The sequence below is a fragment of the Phacochoerus africanus genome, chromosome 3 (genome assembly GCF_016906955.1).
Source record: "Phacochoerus africanus isolate WHEZ1 chromosome 3, ROS_Pafr_v1, whole genome shotgun sequence".
NCBI classification, from domain to species: Eukaryota; Metazoa; Chordata; class Mammalia; order Artiodactyla; family Suidae; genus Phacochoerus; species Phacochoerus africanus.
In genome coordinates, this window is record NC_062546.1 from 112,756,424 (window position 1) to 112,779,462 (window position 23,039).

The 23,039-nt window shown below is 37.0% G+C and overlaps 1 protein-coding gene and 1 long non-coding RNA gene across 2 annotated transcripts in view; both read right to left on the reverse strand.

The window, feature by feature from the left end:
- Positions 1-11,442: 11,442 nt before the first annotated feature.
- Positions 11,443-17,104, reverse strand: LOC125122181 (uncharacterized). The gene is made up of 2 exons (XR_007133721.1): positions 17,054-17,104; positions 11,443-11,561 (listed from the first exon to the last, which is right to left on the reverse strand). It is a non-coding gene; the product is annotated as an uncharacterized LOC125122181 (long non-coding RNA).
- Positions 17,105-21,560: 4,456 nt separating this feature from the next.
- Positions 21,561-23,039, reverse strand: part of ADAM32 (ADAM metallopeptidase domain 32) — a 125,061-nt gene continuing 123,582 nt past the window's right edge. Inside the window, exons 20-21 of the mRNA XM_047770237.1 lie at positions 22,438-22,476; positions 21,561-21,567 (exon numbers count right to left, since the gene is read on the reverse strand). Coding sequence (XP_047626193.1) covers positions 21,561-21,567; positions 22,438-22,476 — 46 coding nt within the window. The remainder of the gene's footprint in view (positions 21,568-22,437; positions 22,477-23,039) is intronic.

Consider the following 23,039-nt stretch of genomic DNA (forward strand, 5'->3'; position numbering starts at 1 on the left):
CGTGCAACCCCTAATTCTTACATCTTTAATTAGCCCTTTTTACCTTCTGCCTCTAGTGGGAGCAAGAATAGTTTGATTTCCTAAGGTCTATAGGCGCACTTTCCTTTACAGATCCTAGCCCACATCATATTAAATACGTTAAAATAAGCCACAACTGACATGAAGGGATCCGAACCCGCTTTATAGCCTGCTCACAAGCATCCAAAAAAAAAAACAACCCCATGAAACTCTTGGCCCATGCTTGACAAGTTCTTGGATATCATAAACTTGTAAATCTTTCCAGATCTCCAGTGATCTGAAAAGCATAAGCAAATGCCTCTTTAATACTTAACTACATTGAAGAAATTGCCGTGGCAGTCTTGCAAAATGGAAAAGAATGCAATCCTCCTGAGAAGGAATATTACAAATGAATATTACAATTTCTTAGATAAATATCTCTTCACTGAAATTAAGGAAAATGGATTGACAAGCATTTTCTCCTCCTCCTTAAAAAAACAATTAGAATACTCACATATAAATATGGTGGCTTCATTTTGAAACAAAATTGGATACCTAAGCATCTGTACCTAGTGTAGGAAGGTGAGAGGTTTCCAGTCACCGACAATAATTCTGGGTCTTACCTTTCAACTCACTTCTGACACCCTCTATTTGGAGATAGTGTCAGACCCCACAATAAAGAGCTTGGTCCACCAAGGCTGCCCCTCCTCCCACACTTCAGCTAACAATCACAAATCCACATTGCCACCTGTGCTTCTGACAAACCAGCTGTGGGTTGGGGGTCCCCGCAGGGCTCTCCTTGAGTTGGCTGCAGTGACCCACGCACCTCAGAGATAACCCATCATCTACTAGATTACCTATTTATACATTAACGGGCATAACTCAGGAACAGCCAGATAGAAAAGGTGAATAGGGCAAGGTATGGGAAAAGGGAAGAAGTCTTCCTGCCCTCTCTGAGTGCGCTGCTCTCTATGTATTTCCATGGGTTCATGAACCCAGAAGCTCCCTGAATCCCAAACTTTTGGTTTATTATGCAGGCCTCATTTTGTAAGTGTAGTTGATTAAATTATTAGTCATTGGTGATTCAACTCAGTATTCAGCTTCTCTCCTGCTCACTGAAGGTGTGTGCATGGGGTTGGGGTTGGGTATATATTCAGTTACATCTTCTTTATCCATTCATCCGCTGATTGACACGATTTTTTTTCATACTCTGCCTATTGTGACTAATGCTGCAATGAACCCAGAGGTGCAGATATTTTTTTCGATATCCTGTTTCCATTTCATTTGGACATATACCCAGAGATAGGACTGCTGGCTCATATAGTAGTTCTGTTTTTAATATTTTAGGGAACCTCAATACTATTTTCCATAGTGGCTGTACCAAATTGCATTCTACCCAACAGTGCACAAGGGTTCCCCTTTCTCCACATCCATGCCAACATCTGTTATTGCTTATCTTTTTGATAATAGCCAATCTAACAGGTATGAAATTATATCTCATTGTAGCTTTGATTTGCATTCCTTGATGATTAGCTATGTTGAGCATCTTGTCATATAGCTGTTGGCCATTTGGATATCTTCTTTGGAAAAATGTCTATTCAGCTCCTCTGCCCATTTTTTAATATTTTTATGTGTGTTAAGATCACCTATTTTTTTTTTACTGGAGTATAGTTGATGTACCTTATGTAAGTTATAGGTGTACAATATAATTATTCACAATTTTTAAAAGTTGTACCCCACTTTTAGTTATTATAAAATACTGGCTATATTCCCTATGTTGTACAGTACGTCCTTATAGCTTATTTTATATGTAATAGTTTGTACCTCTTAATGCCCCACAGCTACATTGTTTCTCCCCACTGGTAACCACTATCTGTGAGTCTGTTTCTTTTGTGTTATAATCACTAGTTTGTTGTATTTTTTTTTTAGATTCTACATATGTGACATCATATAGTATCTGTCTTTCTCTGACTTTTTCACTTAGCATAATATTCTCCAAGTCCACCCATGTGGTCACAAAGGGCAAAATTCCACTCTTTTTATGGTTCAGTGATATTCCATTGTGTGTGTGTGTGTGTATATATATATATATATTTATATAAAACACATCTTTATTGATTCATCTGTTGATGAACATTTATGTTGCTTCCATATGTTGGCAACTGCAATTAATGCTTCTATGAACATTGGAGTGCATGTATCTTTTTGAATTAATGTTTTTGTGGGGGGGTTTTTTGCCTAGGAGTGGAATTGGTGGGTCTTATGGTAGCTCTATTTTTCATTTTCCACTGTAACTGCGCCAATTTTCATTCCCATGGACAGTGTAAAAGGGTTCCATTTTCTCCATATCCTCCCTATTATGTTCCACTGATCCATGTGTCTTTTTTTTTGTGCCAGTACCATGATATTTTGATTACTATAGCTTTCTGCTATAGTTTGAAGTCAGAGCATGTGATTCCTCCAGCTCTGTTCTTTTTTTCTCAAGATTATCTCTCAGCTATTTGGGGTCTTTTATGTTTCCATACAAATTTTAAAATAACTTGTTATAGTTTTGTGAAATGTGTTGGTGTTTTGATAGGCATTGCATTGAATTTGCAGATTGGTTGGATAGTATGGTCATTTAACAACATTAATTCTTCCAGTCCATGAACATGGTATACCTTTCCATCTGTTTATGTTGTCTTACAGTTTTCTGAGTACAGACCTTTTACCTCCTTAGGCAGATTTCTTCCTAGGCATTTTATTATTTTTGATATAATAGTAAATGGTATTCTTTCTTTCTTTCTTTTCTTTCTTTTTTCTTTCTTCCTTTCTTTCACTTTTTGTCTTTTGTCCTTTTAGGGCCACACCCACAGTTTATGGAGAATCCCAGGCTAGGGGTCTAATCGGAGCTACAGCTGCTGGCCTACACCATAGCCACAGCAATGCCAGATCTGAGCTGCATCTGCTACCTATACCACAGCTCATGGCAATGCCAAATCCTTAACCCACTGAGCAAGGCCAAGGATTGAACCCAAAACCTCATGGTTCCTAGTTGGATTCGTTTCCGCTGCACTATGATGGGAACTCCAGGTATTATTTCTTTAATTTCTCTTTATGATAAGTCATTATTGTTGTACAGAAATGCAACAGATTTCTTTATATTAATTTTGTGTCCTGAAACTTTACTGAATCCATTGGTGAGCTCTAGTAGCTCTCTGGTGTTGTCTTTAGGGTTTTCTATGTATAGTATTATGTCATCTGCAAACTGTGACAGTATTGCTTCTTTCTTTCCAATTTGGATTCCTTTTATTTCCTTTTCTTGTCTGATTGCTGTGGCTAAAACTTCCAATATCATGTTGAATAAAAGTGATGAGAGTGGGCATGCTTGTCTTTTTCCTGATCTTAGAGGTTGTAATCTTTTCACAGTTGTGTATTATGTTAGCTGTGAGTTTGTCATACATGGCCTTCATTATGTTGAGGTATGTTCCCTCTATGCGCACTTTCTGGAGAGTTTTATCATAAATGAATGTTTAATTTTGTCAAAAAATTTTTTTAATCTATTGAGATGATCCTATGGTCTTTATTATTCAATTTTTCAATGTAGTTTATCACATTGTTTAGATTGTTGATATTAAAAAAATCCTTGCATCCCTGGAATAAATCCCACTTGATCATGGTGTAATAAATAGTAATGAAAGGACTACACCTTCTCTATATCCAACAAATTGGCTATACAGAAGGTGTATCCTTCTGTATATCCATTTGGTTGAAGGTTTTTATCATGAATGGATGTTATATTTTTTCAAATTCTTTTTTTTGCATCTGTTGAGATGATTGTACGAGTTTTATCCTTCATTCTGTTAATGTGGTGCATCATGTTTATCGATTTCTGTATGTTGAACCATGAGTGAATCCCAGAGGTAAATCCCACTTGGTCATTTTAATGTACTACTTAATTAGGTTTGTTCATATTTTGTTGATAATTTTTGTATCTATAGATGCCTTTTATTTCTTCAATTTCTTCATCTTTCCTGATTGTTCTAGCTAGGACTTCCAGTACTACATACATTCCCTTTCTTATATTATCTTCCATCATGTTCTATCCCAAGGGATGGAAATAGTTCCCCATGCTACACAGTAGGACCTCATTGCTTATCCATTACAAATATAATAGTTTGCCTCTACTAATCCCAAACTCTCAGTTCATCCCTCTCCCTCCCACTCCCCCTTGGCAACCACAAGTCTGTTCTGTAGGTCTGAGTCTGCCTCTATTGTGTAGATAGGTTCATTTGTGCCATATTTCAGATTCCACATATAAATGATATCATATGGTATTTGTCTTTTTCCTTCTGACTTACTTCACTTAATATGATAACAATCTGTAGTTGCATCCATGTTGCTACAAAAGGCATGATCTCATTCTTTTCATGGCTGAGTAGTATTCCATTGTATATGTGTACCACACCTTCCTAATCCATTCATCCATCAACGGGCATTTAAGTTTTTCCATGTCTTGGCTATTGTAAATAGTGCTGCAATGAACATAGGGATGCATGTATCTTTCTGAATCATAGTTTCCTATCTGGATATATGCCCAGGAGTGAATTTCTGGATCATATGGTAGTTTTATTTTTAATTTTCTGAGGAACCTCCATACTGTTTTCTATAGTTGTTTTATCAATTTACATTCCCACCAGAAGTGTAGGAGGGTTCCCTTTTCTCCACACCCTCTCCAGCATTTGTTATTTATAGACTTATTAATTATGGCCATTCTGACTGGTGTGAGGTGGTACCTCATTGTAGTTTTGATTTGCATTACTCTAATAATTAGTTATGTTCAGCATTTTTCCTTGTGCCTACTGGCCATGTTTATGTCTTCTTTGGAGAAATATGTTTAGGTCTTCTGACCATTTTTCAGTTGGGTTGTTTTAATTGTTGTGGTCAAGTTGAATTATTTTTATATTTTGGAGATTAAACCGTTATCTGTAGCATCATTTGCAATTATTTTCTCCCATTCTGTAGGATGTATTTCTTTTTTTGTGGTTTCCTTTGCTGTGCAAAAGCTTGTAAGTTTGATTAGGTCCTATTGGTTTATTTTTGTTTTTATTTCTATTGCCTTGGGAGACTGACCTAAGAAAAGATTCTTACAATTTTTGTCAGAGAATGTTTTATGTATGTTCTCTTCTATGAATTTTATGGTGTCATGTCTTATGTTTAAGCCTTTAAGCCATTTTGAGTTTATTTTTGTGCATGGTGTGAGGATGTTCTAGTTTCATTGATTTATATGCAGCTGTCCAATTTTCCCAGCACCACTTGCTGAAGAGATTTTTTTCCCATTTTATATTCTTGCCTCCTTTGTCAAAGATTAATTGACTGTAGGTAGGTGGGTTTATTTCTGGGCTCCCTATTCTGTTCCACTGATCCATATGTCTGTTTTTGTATCAATACCATACTGTCTTGATTACTGTAGCTTTGCAGTATTGTTTGGAATCTGGGAAAGCTTTGCCTTCTACTTTGTTGCTTTCTTTTTTTCCCCTTAGGATAGCTTTGGCAATTCTGGGTCTTTTATGGTTCCATATAAATTTTTGCATTATTTTTTCTAGTTCTGTGAAAAATGTCATGAGCAATTTGATAGGGATCACATTAAATCTGTAGATTGCTTTGGGTACTATGTAATGCCATCTTATTAAATGCTTTCTGGCTATTATGTAGTTCCCTTGCTTCTATTTTCCCCTTTTGGTGTTTTTCTTACATATTAATATTTATTATCATAATTTCTGTAGATCAGGAATTCAGGTACCATATGGGATCCTCTGATTTAGAGTCTTTCTCAATTAGGATTCATAGTGCCCCCTGGGGCCTCAGCCATCTCATGGCTTGATTGGGTAAGGATACGTTTGCTTCTGTCACTGTAGCAAGATTCAGTTCATTTACTATTGAGCAGGAACCCTTAGTCTCTCACTGGCTGTAGAAAGAAGGCCAGCCTCAGTTCCTTCCCATGTGGACCTCTCTATGCTCTATCTCATGCCATGGAACCTTGCTTCATCAGTGCAAATGAGTAAGAAGAGTCAGAGAAAGAAAGGGAGTATGAGCATGATGGAAAAATAGCTTTTTTATTACCTAATCTTGGAAGGAATGTCCCATCATTTTGTGGCATTCTCTTTATTAGAAGCAAGTCACTAGGTTTTGCCCAGATTCAATCTGTAAGTGTAAGAACAAGGAGACAGAGATATTTGAGAGCCATTCTATGATGCAAAATATAGCCTGACTTGGTAAATGTTCCATGTGTGCTTAGACAGAATGTATATTCTCCTGTTGTCAGGTAAAATTTCTATAAATGTCCACTTAATTCCACTGGTTGATGGGACAGTTCATTCTATACCTTTGTATCTAGTGGTCCTATAAAGTGCTAAGAGAAAGGTATAAAAGTTCCCAACTGATAATACAGTGGATTCATCTATTTCTTCTCTCAGTTCTGCCAGTTTTCCTTAATGTATTTTGCAGCAATGTATTGTTATGTATTTTTGGTGGATTTACCCTTTTATCACTATGTAATGTCACTTTAGTACTTTTCATTGCTCTGAAGTCTATTTTTATATTAATATAGCCACTACAGCATTCTCTTGATTTGTGTTTGCATCATGTATGTTTCCATCATTCAACATTTAACCTACCTATACCGTCATATTTGAAGCGAGTTTTTTTAGAAAGCATATAATTGCGTCATTTTAAAAATCCATTCTGCAATCTCTTTTAATTTGTATTGTAATAATTAATAGGTAAGACTATATTGTAATAATTAGGTAAGAATTTAATCATTAAAAGGTAAGAATATATTGTAATAATTAATAGGTAAGAAGTTAAGCCTGACCTTAGGCTGTATTTTGGTCTCTGCCTTTCCCTTCCTTTGTTACCTACTTCCTGCCTTCATATAGGTTACTTGAACATTTTTGGTACCTCATTTTGATGTAGTGTTTTTAGAATTGAATAAAAATTGTAAAAAAAAATTTAGTGGTTTTAGAGATCACACTAAACATACATGGTTTATCACAGACTGCCAGTTTCAATGTTTTACCACTTCAAGTAGAATGTTGATACCTAACCACCATTTAGGTCCCTTTACCTTCCTCCCCACTATGAAATAGTTGTCTTAAATATTCTGACAATGTCATAATTTTTGCTTTTAACTGGAACAATTTTTAAAACTCAAGAACAGAAGAATAATCCTTTATTTTTGCCTATATAGTTATTACCCTTTCTAGTGTTCTTTGTCATTCTGATATTCCAAGTTTCCTTTTATTATAATTTCCTCTCTTTCTTCATGATTTCCTTTAGCTTAAAGAACAAGTTTACTAGTGACAGATTCCCTGTTTTCCTTCATCTCAGAATATCTTTTTTTCTTTTAAAGGGTCACTGCTGAAGCATGTTGAAGTTCCCTGGCTTGGGGTTGAATTGGAGCTGAGCTGCAGCCACAGCAACAAGAAATCCGAGCAGCATCCAAGACTACATGGCAGCCTGGGGCAACCCTGGATCCTTAACCCACTGAGCAAGGCCAAGTATCGAACCCTGCATCTTCATGGACACTGTTGGGTTCTTAACCCACAGAGTCAAAATGGGAACTCCCATCTCAGAATATCTTTATTTCACTTTCATTTCTGAAGGGTATTTTTGCTGGATATAGATTTCTGTGTTCACAGTTCTTTTATTTAGTACTTGAAAATGTTATGTCACTTCCTTTGTCTCCATGACTTCTGAGGAAACTGCTGTCATGAATCATCATTGCTCTATAGGTCATGTGCCATTTCTCCTTGGCTTCTTTAAAGATTTATTTGTCTTAACTTCCAAAAGTTTGGTTTTAGTTATATATTTCTTTAGTTTATCCTGTTTTGGGCCACATGGGGAGCAGTAATGAGGTGCCTTTCCCCCACCACTCCCAGCCAGATGAATGTCAGCTGAGGACTAGTGTGAAGCCTAAAATTCTACCTCTGGGGAGTTCCTCTGTGGCTCACCAGGTTGTGAACCTGATTAGTATCCATGAGGATGAGGGTTCTATCCCTGGCCTTGCTCAGTGGGTTAAGGATCCAGCATTGCTGTGAGTTATGATGTAGGCTGCAGATGCTGCTTGGATCCCTCCTGGCTGTGACTGTGGCGTAGGCCAGCAGCTGCAACTCCAATTCAACCCCTAGCCTGTGAACTTCCATATGCCCTAAAAAGCAAAAAAATAAAATAAAATAAAAGTAAAATGACACCTCTGCCTACCAATAACCATGCCCATCCCCCACACCCTCCAACGGCCAGGGCATCAAGGCAGCCACTAGGGGAAGCTAGACTTTCACTGTCACCTGAAAAGAATGTGTTATCACACCCCATTTCCCAGTGTAGTGTCAATGGAGTACCAGTAAAGCAGATTTAAATAAGACCCAGAGTCTCAAAACAAGAAAACTGCAAATTGAATGAGAAAAGACAATAGAAATTCACACCAAAATGACATAGATGTGCAATTATCTGCAAACACTTGAAGGAGGCTATCATAAAAATGCTTCAATGGGCAATTAAGAACACACTTGATACCAATGAAGAAATAAGTTTCAGCAAATAAGTAGAAGATATAAAGAGGCAAATAGAAATTTTAAAACTCAAAAATAACAAAATAAAAAACTCAGTAGATGTTCAACAGCATAATGGGGAGAATAGAAGAGAGACTTAGTGAACTTAAGGAAAAAAAGTAAGGAATTCCTGTTGCAGCTCAGTAAGTTAAGAACCCGACTAGTATCCATGAGGATGCAGGTTCGATCCCTGCCCTTGCTCAGTGGGTTAAGGATCTGGTGTTGCTGCAAGCTTTGTGGTATAGGTCGCAGACATGGCTTGGATCTGGCATTGCTGTGGAAAGCTTTTTGGATTGTGGTTTCAAAGGGCAAAATGTGGGGCTGTTGAAGAAACTGGAAATTCAAGGAGAAGGGAACCCTGAAAGCTCAGGATCCAGAGAGTAAAGCCCTCATGTACATAATGTCATGTATATTTTATACTATTAAAGGCTAAGATTGTAGTGACAGAAACAGATCAATGGTTGCCTTGAGATTAGAGGTGAGGGAAGGAACTGACTGTAGACAGAAACAAGGGAATTTCTGTGGAATGATGTTAATATGATATATATTGGGTGTAATGGTGATCCAACTGTACACAAAAGACACTCTAGAGAAACTCTTGCAAAGAACTATCAGAACATGGGCAAAGCTGTTAGTTTATTTGTGATGGTGGGAGCTATAACAAGTTACCTGTCCATCATTATAGAAAGTAGATAAAAAAATTAATTAGATGCACATTATGAAAATATGTAAAGAACCATATAAATTTTTGAACACTATTGACTGTTTCAGGTGGAAATAACAACAATGTATAGATGAAATTTATAAAATATGTATAATTAAATGTAGTAGCACCATGGACAGAAGGACATAATAGGAATACTGCTGAAAAGTTATTTTGTTGTTTGTTAAATAGAAAAATATTGATTCAAGGTAGACTGTAATGAATCCAGAATGCATATTATAACCTCGAGAGCCCAAAATGTTAAATGTTAAAAAGGGACCGCTGAAAAACCAATAGAGAAGAAAAATAGATTATTGCTCAATTAACCTAAAAGAAAAAGAGGGGAAAAAAAAGAACAAATAAATATGAGACAAATAGAGAACACATAGCAAAATGATATTTAAAACCAACAGTAACAGAAATTATATTACATGTAAATGCTTTTAACACGCCAGTTGTCTGACTAGACTTTTAAAAAAAATACATGACCTAACTGTATGTTGTTTATGTCAGATACATCTTAAATATAAAAAATATATATACATGGGAAATAAAAGGACCAAGATATCCCATGCAAAGACTGACTGTAAAAAAGTTGACCTGCTATAGTAACATAAGAAGAGGGAGAATTCAAGCCTAAGAGTATTACTAGAGAGGAAAAAGAGACTTGCGTAATGATAAAGGGTCAGGAAAATGTAACAGTTCTAAAGATACATGCACTAAAATATAACTTCAAAATACTTGAAACACAAATAATATACGTAAAACAAATGACATTATCTTTAGAAATAACTGCCAATTTTAACATATCTCCTTCAGGAGATGATAGAATAAGAGGAAAAAATTCAGAAGATTTGAAAAAGTGTTAAAAAAGCCTAACTTAATTGACATTTATAAATTTGACAACTGTAAAATGCAGGTTTTCAGTGCACATGGGACATTCATCAAAATAGACCATAGGGTGGATCATAAGCAAAACAATACTTTCAAGTATTGAAATTATGCAAGTTGTTCTCTGACCATAACTGAATTAACTAGAAATCAATTTTTTAAAGATTAAACTGAAAATATTCAAATATTGGAAATTAAACAACACACTTCTAAGTAACCCATAATGCTGAGATCAAAATAAAAATTAGAAAATATTTTGACCTAAAGCTTAATGGAAATACAACACATCAAAATTTGTGAAATGCAGCTAATGAGATATAGAGCAAATCTATATCTTTAAATGAATTAGAAAAGGTTTAAAATCAATGATCTAAACTTTCACCTCAAGAAGCCAGGAAAACAGCAAATGTTAAAAGGCAGAAATCAATGAAACAGAAAACAGAGATGCAATAAAGTATAACTATGGTCAAGAATGAGAGAGGTCATAACTATAGCTCATATAAACATTGAAAAAGGATCTTATGAAAATTTTTTTCCAAAAGATTGACCATTAAATGGATAAACTCCTTTAATGGAAAATCCAAATAGTCCTCTATCTGTTTAAAAAATTGAATCCATAATTTTAAATCTTCCCCCAAAGAAAACTCCAGCATCTTTGGTGAATTTTGCCAAATATTTAACTGAAAAACTGAACAATTTAAAACACTCTTTTGGAAAATGGAAAATGCGAGACTTTTCCTGACTCAATTTATCGATCTCCATACCAAACCCTGAAAAGAGGTTAATCTTTGCCCCTGAGTAGGAAGCCTAAGCTGGGATCTGGGATTCTTTCTGCTTCCTGGGATTTCACCCTGCAGGTCATCTTCAGAGGGGCAAGAAAAAGGTGGCAACCAGAACAAGGGGCCTGGAAAGAGCCAGCACAGCGTCACTCAGAAGCCTTGGTCCTGGGGTTGTGGGGAGGGTAAGGTGGGCTGATAGCTATGCTGACAGAGCCCTGCATGCAGCCAGCCAAGTCCAGGATGAAGGGCCAGGAGAAGGAATGTAGTCGGCCACCCAAATCCTTTCCTGGGTAGGAACAGTTGAGGCAGATGCCCAGCATCTGGGGCCCCAGACAGTCAGCCTGAGTGGGCGGTGGGGAGAGCTGAAGAGAAGAGCTCAGGGAGTCGGGGGAGATGAGATTGACCATCCTCAGTTACTGGTCCTGAAATGGCTGAACTGCTGTCTCAGGGGTGGAGGAGGAAAGAACAATAGATGCTATGCAAATTGGTTCACACTCGGTTTATTGTTTTCTTCAGCTGTGACCAGGGAAGGACAGGCTGAATTTTTATGTCTCAGTGAGACCCCAGGTAATATCCATCGCCTTCTGAAGGAATTATTGGTTACTGTGGAAGAGAACAAAGACACACATGCTTAAGGAACTGGTAGCAAGAAAATTACCTTCCGTTGCAAAACATACAGTTGCCAAATGAAAAATTCATGAAGCAAAAAAGAATGCTAGGAAGAATTTTGACAGTTTTGCTTGTGAAATTATTTACTGTAACTTATTTACTAAAAATTTTCTGTGTTTTTTGGGGAACCATCGTATTTAATCAGAAGTACTTGCACATGAGAAATCCTAACATTTTTTTTCCACGTGCAATGAAATGTTCATGAATATAACAATTAAGTTAAATTTGTATATTTTTTTTAGAAATCTAAATACGTATCATTGAATCTGTAGATTGCTTTGGGTAGCATGGCCATTTTTACAATATTAATTTTTCCAGGACTTCCTGTCATGGCTCAGTGGTTAATGAATCCGACTAGGAACCATGAGGTTGCAGGTTCAATTCCTGGCCTTGCTCAGTGTGTTAAGGATCTGGCATTGCCGTGAGCTGTGGTGTAGGTTGCAGATGTGGATCAGATCCCACGTTGCTCTGGCTCTGGAGTAGGCCAGCGGCTACAGCTCCAATTAGACCCCTAGCCTGGGAACCTCCATATGCCATAGGTGTGGCCCTAGAAAAGACAAAAAAGACAAAAAAAAATTAATTTTTCCAACCCAGGAGCATGGAAAATTTTTCCATTTCTTTACATCTTCTTTAATTTCCTTGATTAAAGTTTTATAGTTCTCAGCATATAAGTCCTTTACCTCCTTGGTCAGGTATATTCCCAGGTATTTGATTTTTGGAGGTGCCATTTTAGAAGTATTGTATTTCTGTATTCCTTTTCTAATATTTCATTGTTAGTATATAGAAATTCGACTGATTTCTGAATGTTAATCTTATATCCTGCTACTTTGTTGAATTTGTTGATCAGTTCAAGTAGTTTTTGGGTTGCGTCCTTAGGGTTTTCTATATATAGTATCATGTCATCTGCATACAGTGATAGTTTTACCTCTTCTCCTCCTTTTTGGATGTCTTTTATTTCTTTTGTTTGTCTGATTGCTGTGGCTAGGACTTCCAGTACTATGATGAATAACAGTGGTGAGAGTGAGTATCCTTTTTCTGTTCCATATTTTAGTGGGAAGGCTTTCAGCTTTTCTCCATTGAGTATTATATTTGCTGTGGGTTTGTCATAAATGGCTTTGATTATGTTAAGGTATGTTCCGTCTATACCCACTTTGGTAAGAGTTTTGATCGTGGATGGATGTTGGACTTTGTCAAATGTTTTTTCTGCATCTATTGAGATGATCATGTGGTTTTTGACTTTTCTTTGGTTAATGTGGTGACATTGATTGATTTGCGTATGTTGATCGCAAAAGAGGTAAAACTGTCACTGTATCCAGATGACATGATACTATACATAGAAAACCCTAAGGACTCAACCCAAAAACTACTTGAACTGATCAACAAATTCAACAAAGTAGCAGGATATAAGATTAACATTCAGAAATAAGTCACATTTTTGTATACTAACAATGAAATATTAGAAAAGGAATACAGAAATACAATACTTCTAAAATGGCACCTCCAAAAATCAAATACCTGGGAATATGCCTGATCAAGGAGGTGAAAGACTTATATGCTGAGAACTATAAAACATTAATCAAGGAAACTAAAGAGGATTCAAAGAAATGGAAAGATATTCCATGCTCTTGGGCTAGAAAAATTAATATTGTAAAAATGGCCATACTACCCAAAGCAATCTACAAATTCAATGCAATCCCTATCAATTTACCCACGACATTTTTCACAGAACTAGAACAAACAATCCAAAAATTTATATGGAACCACAGAAGACCCAGAATTGCCAAAGCAATCCTGAGGAACAAAAACCAGGCAGGAGGCATAACTCTTCCAGACGTCAGGCAATATTACAAAGCCACAGTCATCAAGACAGTGTGGTACTGGTACCAAAACAGACAGACAGACCAATGGAACAGATTAGAGAACCCAGAAATAAACCCAGACACCCACGGTTAATTAATCTTTGACAAAGAAGGCAAGAACATAAAATGGGAAAAAGATAGTCTTTTCAGCAAATATTGCTGGGAAACCTGGACAGCTGCATGCAAAGCAATGAAACTAGAACACACCCTCACACCATGCACGAAAATAAACTCAAAATGGCTTAGAGACTTAAATATAAGACAAGACACCATCAAACTCCTAGAAGAGAACATAGGCAAAACATTCTCTGCCATCAACCTTACAAATGTCTTCTCACATCAGTCTCCCAATGCAGCAGAAATAAAAGCAAAAATAAACCAATGGGACCTAATCAAACTGACAAGCTTTTGCACAGCAAAGAAAACCATAAAAAAAAAAAAGACAACTTACTGAATGGGAGAAAATGGTTTCATATAAAGCAACTGACAAGGGCCTAATCTTTAAAATATACAAGCAACTTATACAACTCAACAGCAAAAAAGCCAACCAATCAATGGAAAAATGGGCAAAAGACCTGAATAAACACTTCTCCAAAGAAGATATGCAGCTGGCCAACAAGCACATGAAAAAATGTTCAACATCCCTGATTATTAGAGAAATGCAAATCAAAACTACCATGAGATATCACCTCACACCAGTCAGAATGGCCATCATTAATAAGTCCACAAATAATAAATGCTGGAGGGGCTGTGGAGAAAAGGGAACCCTCCTGCACTGTTGGTGGGAATGTAAACTGGTACAGCCACTATGGAGAACAGTATGGAGGTACCTTAGAAATCTATGCATAGAACTACCATATGACCCAGCAGTCCCACTCTTGGGCATATATCCAGACAAAACTTTCCTTAAAAAAGATACATGCACCCGCATGTTCATTGCAGCACTATTCACAATAGCCAAGACATGGAAACAACCCAAATGTCCATCAACAGATGAATGGATTAGGAAGATGTGGTATACACTCACATACACACACATACACATCACACACACACACACACACACACACACACACAATGGAATACTACTCAGCAATAAAAAAGAATGCAATAATGCCATCTGCAGCAACATGGATGGAACTAGAGACTCTCATACTGAGTGAAGTAAGTCAGAAAGAGAAAGACAAATACCATATGATATCACTTATATTTGGAATCTAATATGCAGCACAAATGAAACTTTCCTCAGAAAAGAAAATCATGGACTTGGAGAATAGACTTGTGGTTGCCAAAGGGAAGGGGAGAGAGTGGGATGGATTGGGAGCTTGGGGTTAATAGATGCAAACTACTGCCTTTGGAATGGATTAGCACTGAGATCCTGCTGTGAGCACTGGGAACTATGTCTAGTCACTTATGATGGAGCATGATAAAGTGAGAAAAAAGAATGTATACATATATGTGTAACTGGGTCACTGTTCTATCCAGTAGAAAAAAAAATTGTATTTGGGGAAATAATTAAAATTAAAAAAATAAATATAAACAAAACCAGAGGCTCTAAAAAATAAATAAGTAAATAAATATACATAGCTTTTACTTTTCTCATATCTTGCAGCCAATCATTTTTGATTTTTCACATTATAAACAGTGTTTGGGTTTTGGTGCTTGGAAACTCATAGGTCTTAAGGATTTTTGCCTACAGCGCCTAATGGATAAAGTGGCAAGATCATGAATTCATTTTATAGACTAATTTATATACAAATACATGACATGAATATAGAATTCAGAGGTAAAGAAACTGGACATGGCTCTGTGGAGCTCCTGGGCATAAGAGCCTTTCTGTGTCCCCCATTTCTTGTTCTTCAGTCACCATGACCTTCCCTGAGTTCTTAGGAACAAGTTCAGACAGTTGCTGATCAGGGAAGAGAGGAGATGCAAAGACAAGGGAGGAACATTCAAGACAGCTTAAAGTCCTTCCTTGTCTTTCTCTCTGGCTTAACTGCACCCTATACCTGAAAGCTAAAGATTAGGCACCCTGAGCACAATTGGGTTAAAGATTATTAGCACATGATGTTTTTCAGGAACTTTCTTAGTTTGTTCCAATCTCTGGTCAAAATGCCCTTTTTGCAAGTACTGTGATTCTAGGCAATAACCCAGAAGACCACCACATAATCATACCGAGATCTCCTGACTCCAGCTTTGATGACTAAGATTCCCCCAAAAGAAAGAAGAATGCATGTTTGTCCCAATCCTGATTCCTATCTGAAAACCTGTTTTTCTCCTTTTTACTATAAAACGCCTCACAATTCTTGGCGGGGGCCGGGGGGGGGGGACAGTCTTTAGGGCATTAGCCTGCTGTGACCATCCTTTGCCTGGCATAGCAATAAAGCTATTTTTTTCTCCTTTACCCCAACCAAATTCTGTCTCTGCATTTCAATTCAGCACCAGCAGATAGAGGCCAAATTCCAGCAACAATAAGAGAGGTATAATTTTACCTTCCCATCCTTTCCCTACCTCTGCTACTTAATATCTTTAAAACATATCTTTACCTGGCCATTACCCTCAAGCAATTCAGAGTTGATCAGGAAAGTAATGCCTATAGAGGTAAGCAGAAGTTTGGAAGTATTACAGTGTTTGAGCACTACATTCACGAATCCCTTGGTAATGGTGACAGAGTGGAGGCAATACATAAAATCAGCTTTTTTTCCTTCAAACTTAGTTTGGAGAAAGTAATGTCTATAAACGGGTAATTATGTTAGGAGGCATCCATAACCAAAAGAATAAAGGATATAGAAATGCCAATAGCTTCCCTAGTGGGACTGGAGGGTGGGTATAGACTTGATCAGGGAGGACAGAATCCATGTAATGTGGTGCTGTGGCCTGAAAATTTAACCTAGAATATCAGTGGATTGAATGTAACTAAAAGAAGACATGTTAAGGAAAAATGCTGGACAGCGCAAGAAAACTAAAACCTTACAAGGGAGAAAGAAGATTAGCAGATCAGTAAATAATTGAGGACTTCAGAAGGATCACAAGGCCACATGTAAAAGTGAAAACTCAGAGAACCCTTATTAACACAAGTGTGGACTGTTGGGCTGGGTGGGGAATGTGGGAAATGCATAATTTGAATGTGTTTACGATAACTATCTCTTAGATAAACTCCTCCTAACTGGGGTAATAATCCACTCAGTTGTTCACATTGAGTTTGTGGGTATAAATATAATCTGAACAAAAAAGCAATATTTCCCTTTGTGTTATTTCACCATAAAGCATGTAAAAATGCTCTGCTTATGAGTGAGTTTCACAAAATAATTGGAAATATCTTGTCCCTCATTAGACTTAACTAGTTTTTTTCCCTGTGTATCAAAAAAGTAAGCAATCAATATAAAATTAGTAAACTGAAGAAAAGATTGAATTAATTAATACTCATTCCTAGAATGGAAAATAATAAGTTGTTCATAGTGCAATACTTTTTCAATTGTGGCTGATCAAAAAATATTAAGCAATTCTTTATTCATTCTTATTTTTAATATATACATACTTAAAAGAAACATTTTCTAAGTTACTTACCTGCTGGTATTTGTTTGGGCACTACTTTCTGACTTGGATCTAAATAAAAATAAAAAGGTCTAAAAGTTAATACTAAGAAACGGGCCTACTTTACAAACGAAGATCAAGCCATTTTATACCAAAACTAACTCTTTTACCACCTGGGCCATGCAGATAAGTAGCATTCTTATTTATCTAACACCAAGTGCAACAGACAGTGTAAAATTTAAATCCTCCAGTAGGGAAATGTATCAAGATAGTAGAGATGGATTTTTTCCTTTATCACTTCTAAGCACAGGTAAATGCTTAAATTTGGCCTCTGGGTTACAAGTTAGCTTCTTATTTGTTCACATGTAAATTGCCACATTTGCAAATTAAAACTCATCTGGGCAAACTAGTAGACTTAACTGATGAATAACTCCCCCTTTCAATTCCACAAGGAAAGCTTCCCATTTCTATTTTGCAGAAAAACTCAAGAAAAATAGCACAAAAAATTAATACCCAACTGAGACTGACAGCCAGAAAAGGCTTTTTATCTATTGGTATAAAAATGAAGAAACTAGAAATTCAGAGGGAAAATAGGAGCAAAAGCTGAATGACTACAAGGGAATCTGAGTTACTTATACCTTAATGGGCAGATTTTAATAACCCTAGCTTGGATGTAATCAGGGCACAGATATTTAGGTGTTAGAAAGCTACAGTGAAGCCCAAGCCTGGTGGTCTCGAAGGGAGATAATAAAATATGTGGCCACTGGAAATGCAACAGGCAAATTATTTCAGTCGTGTGGATGGAAAAGGACCCCAGACCTGTGGGGCAGGACCCCAGTTCCTCAGTTACACTACCTACAAATTTGAACCAGCAAGCATAAAGAAAAAATATAGTGAAACATTCATCCCCCAAGACTGGCAAACCTGAAACATTCCCCTCTTCCTAATATATGTATGCCTCTATAACTCTGGCTGTGCAGAATTCCCATAAGAATGCTCACTGCCCCTGAGGATGAGCTTACAAATCTCAGTTACAAATTACTGTGTGTTAAATGCCCATAGCCACAGCACAGCAGAACAGAAAATTCACATATTAAAATCAATGGGTAATATAAAAACCTTTAATAGAAATGTTTAGGATCTCCCTAGATATCAAGGCAGAAATAAGGCAAGAAAAGCTTGGTTGTTAAGAGAATGGGTGATTTGGAAATGAATATGAGGAAATCAATGACAGATAGAGCCATGAAAATGCAGAGCACATAAACAGCCAGGTTAAGAAACATGGAGGATACAGTGAGAAGACTCTCCCAAATATAGACATTTCAGAGGTAGAAAAGAAAAAGATTGCAAAAGAGTCAATAATTAAAGAGATAATGACTGTTTTCTCAGAATTAATGACCTGAGGGCTGATATCTCAAAACTATGGGGGATCCAGAGCAGCATAAATAAAAACAGATTCTATCAGAACATATAATAAAACAACAAAGCATTCAGGACAAAGAGGAAATCCCCATCAAAAAAATGGGCAGAAGATCTAAACAGACAGTTCTCCAAAGAAGACATACAGATGGCCAAAAAACACATGAAAGGATGTTCAACATCACTCATCATTAGAGAAATGCAAATCAAAACCACTATCAGGTACCACCTTACACCAGCCAGAATGGCCATCATCCAAAAGTCTACAAACAAGAAGTGCTGGAGACGGTGTGGAGAAAAAGGAACCCTAGTACACTCTTGGTGGGATGGTAAATTGGTGCAACCACTGTGGAAAACAGGATGGAGATGCCTCAGAAAACTAAACATAGAACTCCCAGTTGATCCAGCAATCCCACTCCTGGGCATCTACCCAGAGAAAACCACGACTCGAAAAGACACATGTACTCTGATGCTCATTGCAACACTCTTCTCAATAGCCAAGACATGGAAACAACCTAAATGTCCATCGACAGAGGAGAGGATCAAGAAGATGTGGTACATATACACAATGGAATATTACTCAGCCATTAAAATGAACGAAATACCTGCATTTTTAGCAACATGGATGGACCTAGAAACTATCATGCTAAGTGAAGTCAGCCATACAATGAGACACCAACATCAAATGCTTTCACGACATGTGGAATCTGAAAAAAGGACAGACAGAACTTCTTTGCAGAACAGATGCTGAGTCACAGACTTTGAAAAACTTATGGTCTCCAGAGGAGACAGTTTGGGGGGTGGGGGGATGTGCTTGGGCTGTGGGATGGAAATCCTGTGAAATCAGAATGTTATGATCATTATACAACTACAGATGTGATAAATTCATTTGAGGAATTAAAAAAAACTCAAAAAAATCTGCTAGGGATTTATACACAATGAATAATTTTTTCATATATATGATTGTGGGATATTAAATTTTAATGGGGAAAAAACATTAAAAAATGAGCATATAATAAAACAACAAAGCATTCAGGACAAAGAGGAAATCTTAAAAGTCATTTAGAGTAAACGGATTAATTGGAAGGGAATGATAAATTAATGACTGACAGCTGAGGTCTCATCAATGCCAGTAATTGTCACATGACAGCAACACAATACTTTAAAAGAGCTGTGGAAAGTGACTCTAAACTGCAAGTCTGGAACCATTTAAGCTGCTTTCAAAGATGAGTATGGTCCCGGTGTTGTCTTTACTGCCTGCAAATAATAAATCCTTCCTTCTCCAGAAGAAAAAAAAAAAAAAACCACCAAAGATGAGTATGAAAAAGATGAGTTTAATACCATATAGTTATAATCACAGACACTAACTAAAACTAAAAGGATTGTACATCAGGAAAAGGAAAATTGAAATCAAAATGAAAAAAAACAAAAAATGGTTTCTAGAATGAATAGTGAGCAAAGTAATTAGTAAATAATGTTGTTAAATCCTGGTAAGTATTCATTTAATATAAAATGATAATGGTAATAATAATAATAACTGACAAATGCAGGGGGAGTCAGAAAGATAAAAAAGAAACCCAGGAAAAGTTAAAAGTCAAACGACATTTTGTGAGAGAGTAATGATTGGAGTTTGCTGATAAATGATCTAATATCCTTCCATCATTTAGAAAAAGACTGAAAGTATTGACTGAATTTAGATATTTAAAAAGTTATACTTGGAGTCCCGTTGTGGTGCAGAGGAAACAAATCCAACTAGGAACCATGAGGATGTGGGTTCGATCCCTGGCCTTGGTCAGTGGGTTGAGGATCCAGCGTTGCCATGGCTGTGGTGTAGTCACAGACGTGGCTTGGATCCTGCGTTGCTGTGGCTGTGGTGTAGGCTGGCAGCTACAGCTCTGATTCGACCCCTAGCCTGGGAACCTCCATATACTGCGGGTGCAGCCCTAAAAAAAAAAAGTTATGCTTCAGTGGTATTAATATAACCTATACTGGGATTCATCCCACCTCCCTGCATTCTTTGATCTCAACAGTCTTTTCCACTGATTTTCCACCAGGAAAAGATTATTCCAAAAATAAAGGACCTGAAAACTATAATGGATCTTATGTCAGTAAAACACAGAAGCAGAGTCAAGTGACATCTTTTATTTTTTTTTTGTCTTTTGTCCTTTTTAGGGCCACACACCCACCGGCATATGGAGGTTCCCAGGCTAGGGGTCTAATCGGAGCTGTAGCCACTGGCCTACACCACAGCTACAGCAATGCGGTATCAGAGCTGCGTCTGTGACCCACACCACAGCTCACAGCAACACTGTATACTTAACCCACTGAGCGAGGTCAGGGATCAAACCCACATCCTCATGGTTACTAGTTGTGTTTGTCTGTCACCGAGCCATGACAGGAACTCAAGTGACATCCTTTAAATTTAAATGAATTATCCTAAATATACTTCCCTGGTGTACCCCAACCCAGAAGGATAGAGCAGTGGATTGACATTCCAGATTATACTCCCCCAATGGTAATATAGGTACATTTGCTGCCATCCCTCCCTCAATGTAGGTGAGTAAGTATCCTAAGGGAAATGAATTCTATTGACAGGGTTTCAGAATGAGAGACAATATAAAGGAGAGATGGGAGCAGGTTTTAACATTATAGATAAATAGATGTGTGTGTACGTGTTTGTGTGTATTTGTCTATGTACCTTTGTGTTTGTGGATTATTATTATTATTATTATTATTATTTGGTCTGGCTGCCTGTGTATGTGCATGTGGAAAACATTAAAAGCAATCATTCATGGGGAGTTCCCGTCGTGGCGCAGTGGTTAACGAATCTGACTAGGAACCATGAGGTTGCAGGTTTGATCCTCATGGTGTAGGTCGCAGACGTGGCTCGGATCCTGTGTTGCTGTGGCTCTGGCGTAGGCTGGCAGCTACAGCTCCGATTAGACTCCTAGCCTGGGAACCTCCATATGCCGCAGGAGCGGCCCAAGAAATGGCAAAAAAAAAAAAAAAAAAAAAAAAGTAATCATTCATTCACGTAACACACATGTATTGAACACTTACCATAAACCAAGAACTGTGCTACATGCTGGCTATACAATGCTGAGCAAGATAAACATAGCCTTTACGCTCTACAATAACAGAGTATAATAAGACATATGTCCAAGGTGAGGAAAAGGTAACTGTGTTTGAGGACCAAGGATAACTCCCTCACACAGAGAGCACATGATAACAACAATCAATGTTTTTAGTTTGGTGAGAGAAACCCATGACTCCAAGGTGTCACTAAAAGGAGATGATCATAATAACAAAAGAGAGATAAAGGATAAGAAAAGCAAGCATTGTGATTAAAGAGAAAGATTTTTTCTGGACTAAAAGAAATTATACAGCCCTGTTGTGCATCCTAGACAGCTTACTCTATAGATTTGGACGTGTTTTAGGATAGCTGTGTACTCTGAAGGAAACTATGTGAAATAACACCATCCCAAACTGTTGGATGTAGAAAAACAGACAATTACTATACTATTATTCAGAGATAGTCACCTTTCAGGAATTGAAGGGAGACCTAATTAAAGCTACTTTGTAACTTTGTAACCCTGAGAGTCTCTGGATATTATTCCTTTACAATCTTTTTCTCCAGGGTCAGCACTCATTAAGTTGTTTATAAGTTATACATATTGGGGTTTTAGTTGCAGAGTTTCCAAATAAAGAAGTAAACTTCCCATTTATGAGTTAGCACCAGAAATATTTCACCAATTACTTATTCCTTTGCTTCCCAAGAATGAACTCCCAACATACATTAACAAACTGAAGAAAAGGGACAGTGATTTATTTAGACAAATACTCACTAGTTATTGATTGACAAATACTAGTAGGAATTTTTATGTATAGTACCTTATCAATTATTGCTGCTTAATTAGTAGTTAATTACTGATTATAAATTTGTTCATCTTATTTTTTAACACATACTTATTTTAAGGAATACTTTCTAATTTGCTTACCTGACAGTATCTGTTTGGCTGTTATTTTCTGATTTGGACCTAAATGAAAGTGAAAATAATACTTCTAAGTTAATACTTTAAAAATCCATAACAGGAGTTCCTGTTGTGGCTCAGCAGTTAACCAACCCAAGTAGCATCCATGAGGATGCGGGTTTGATCCCTGGCTTTGCTCAGTGGGTTAAGGATCTGGCATTGCCCTGAGCTGTGGTGTAGGTCACAGACATGGCTCAGATCCTGCATTGCTGTGGCTCTGGTGTAGGCTGGTGGCTATAGCTCTGATTAGATCCCAAGCCTGGGAACCTCCATATGCCCGGGGTGCAGCCCTAAAAGACAAAAAGACTAAAAAAAAATAAAAATTAAAAAATCCATAACAAATGAATGCCAGGCCATTTTACAACCTGTGTTAAATAACTCTTTTATACTGCTAATCACCACTAATGAATCATTTCAAAAGATTACTAAACTTCAGTTTGCAAATAAGTAACATTCTTATTTATACATATTCCATGTCCATAAGAAATATAAATTTCAAATTCCCAACAAGAAAGGGGAGCAAGAAAACAGATTTGTTTTTCTCCTTATCACTTCCCAGCACAGAATAT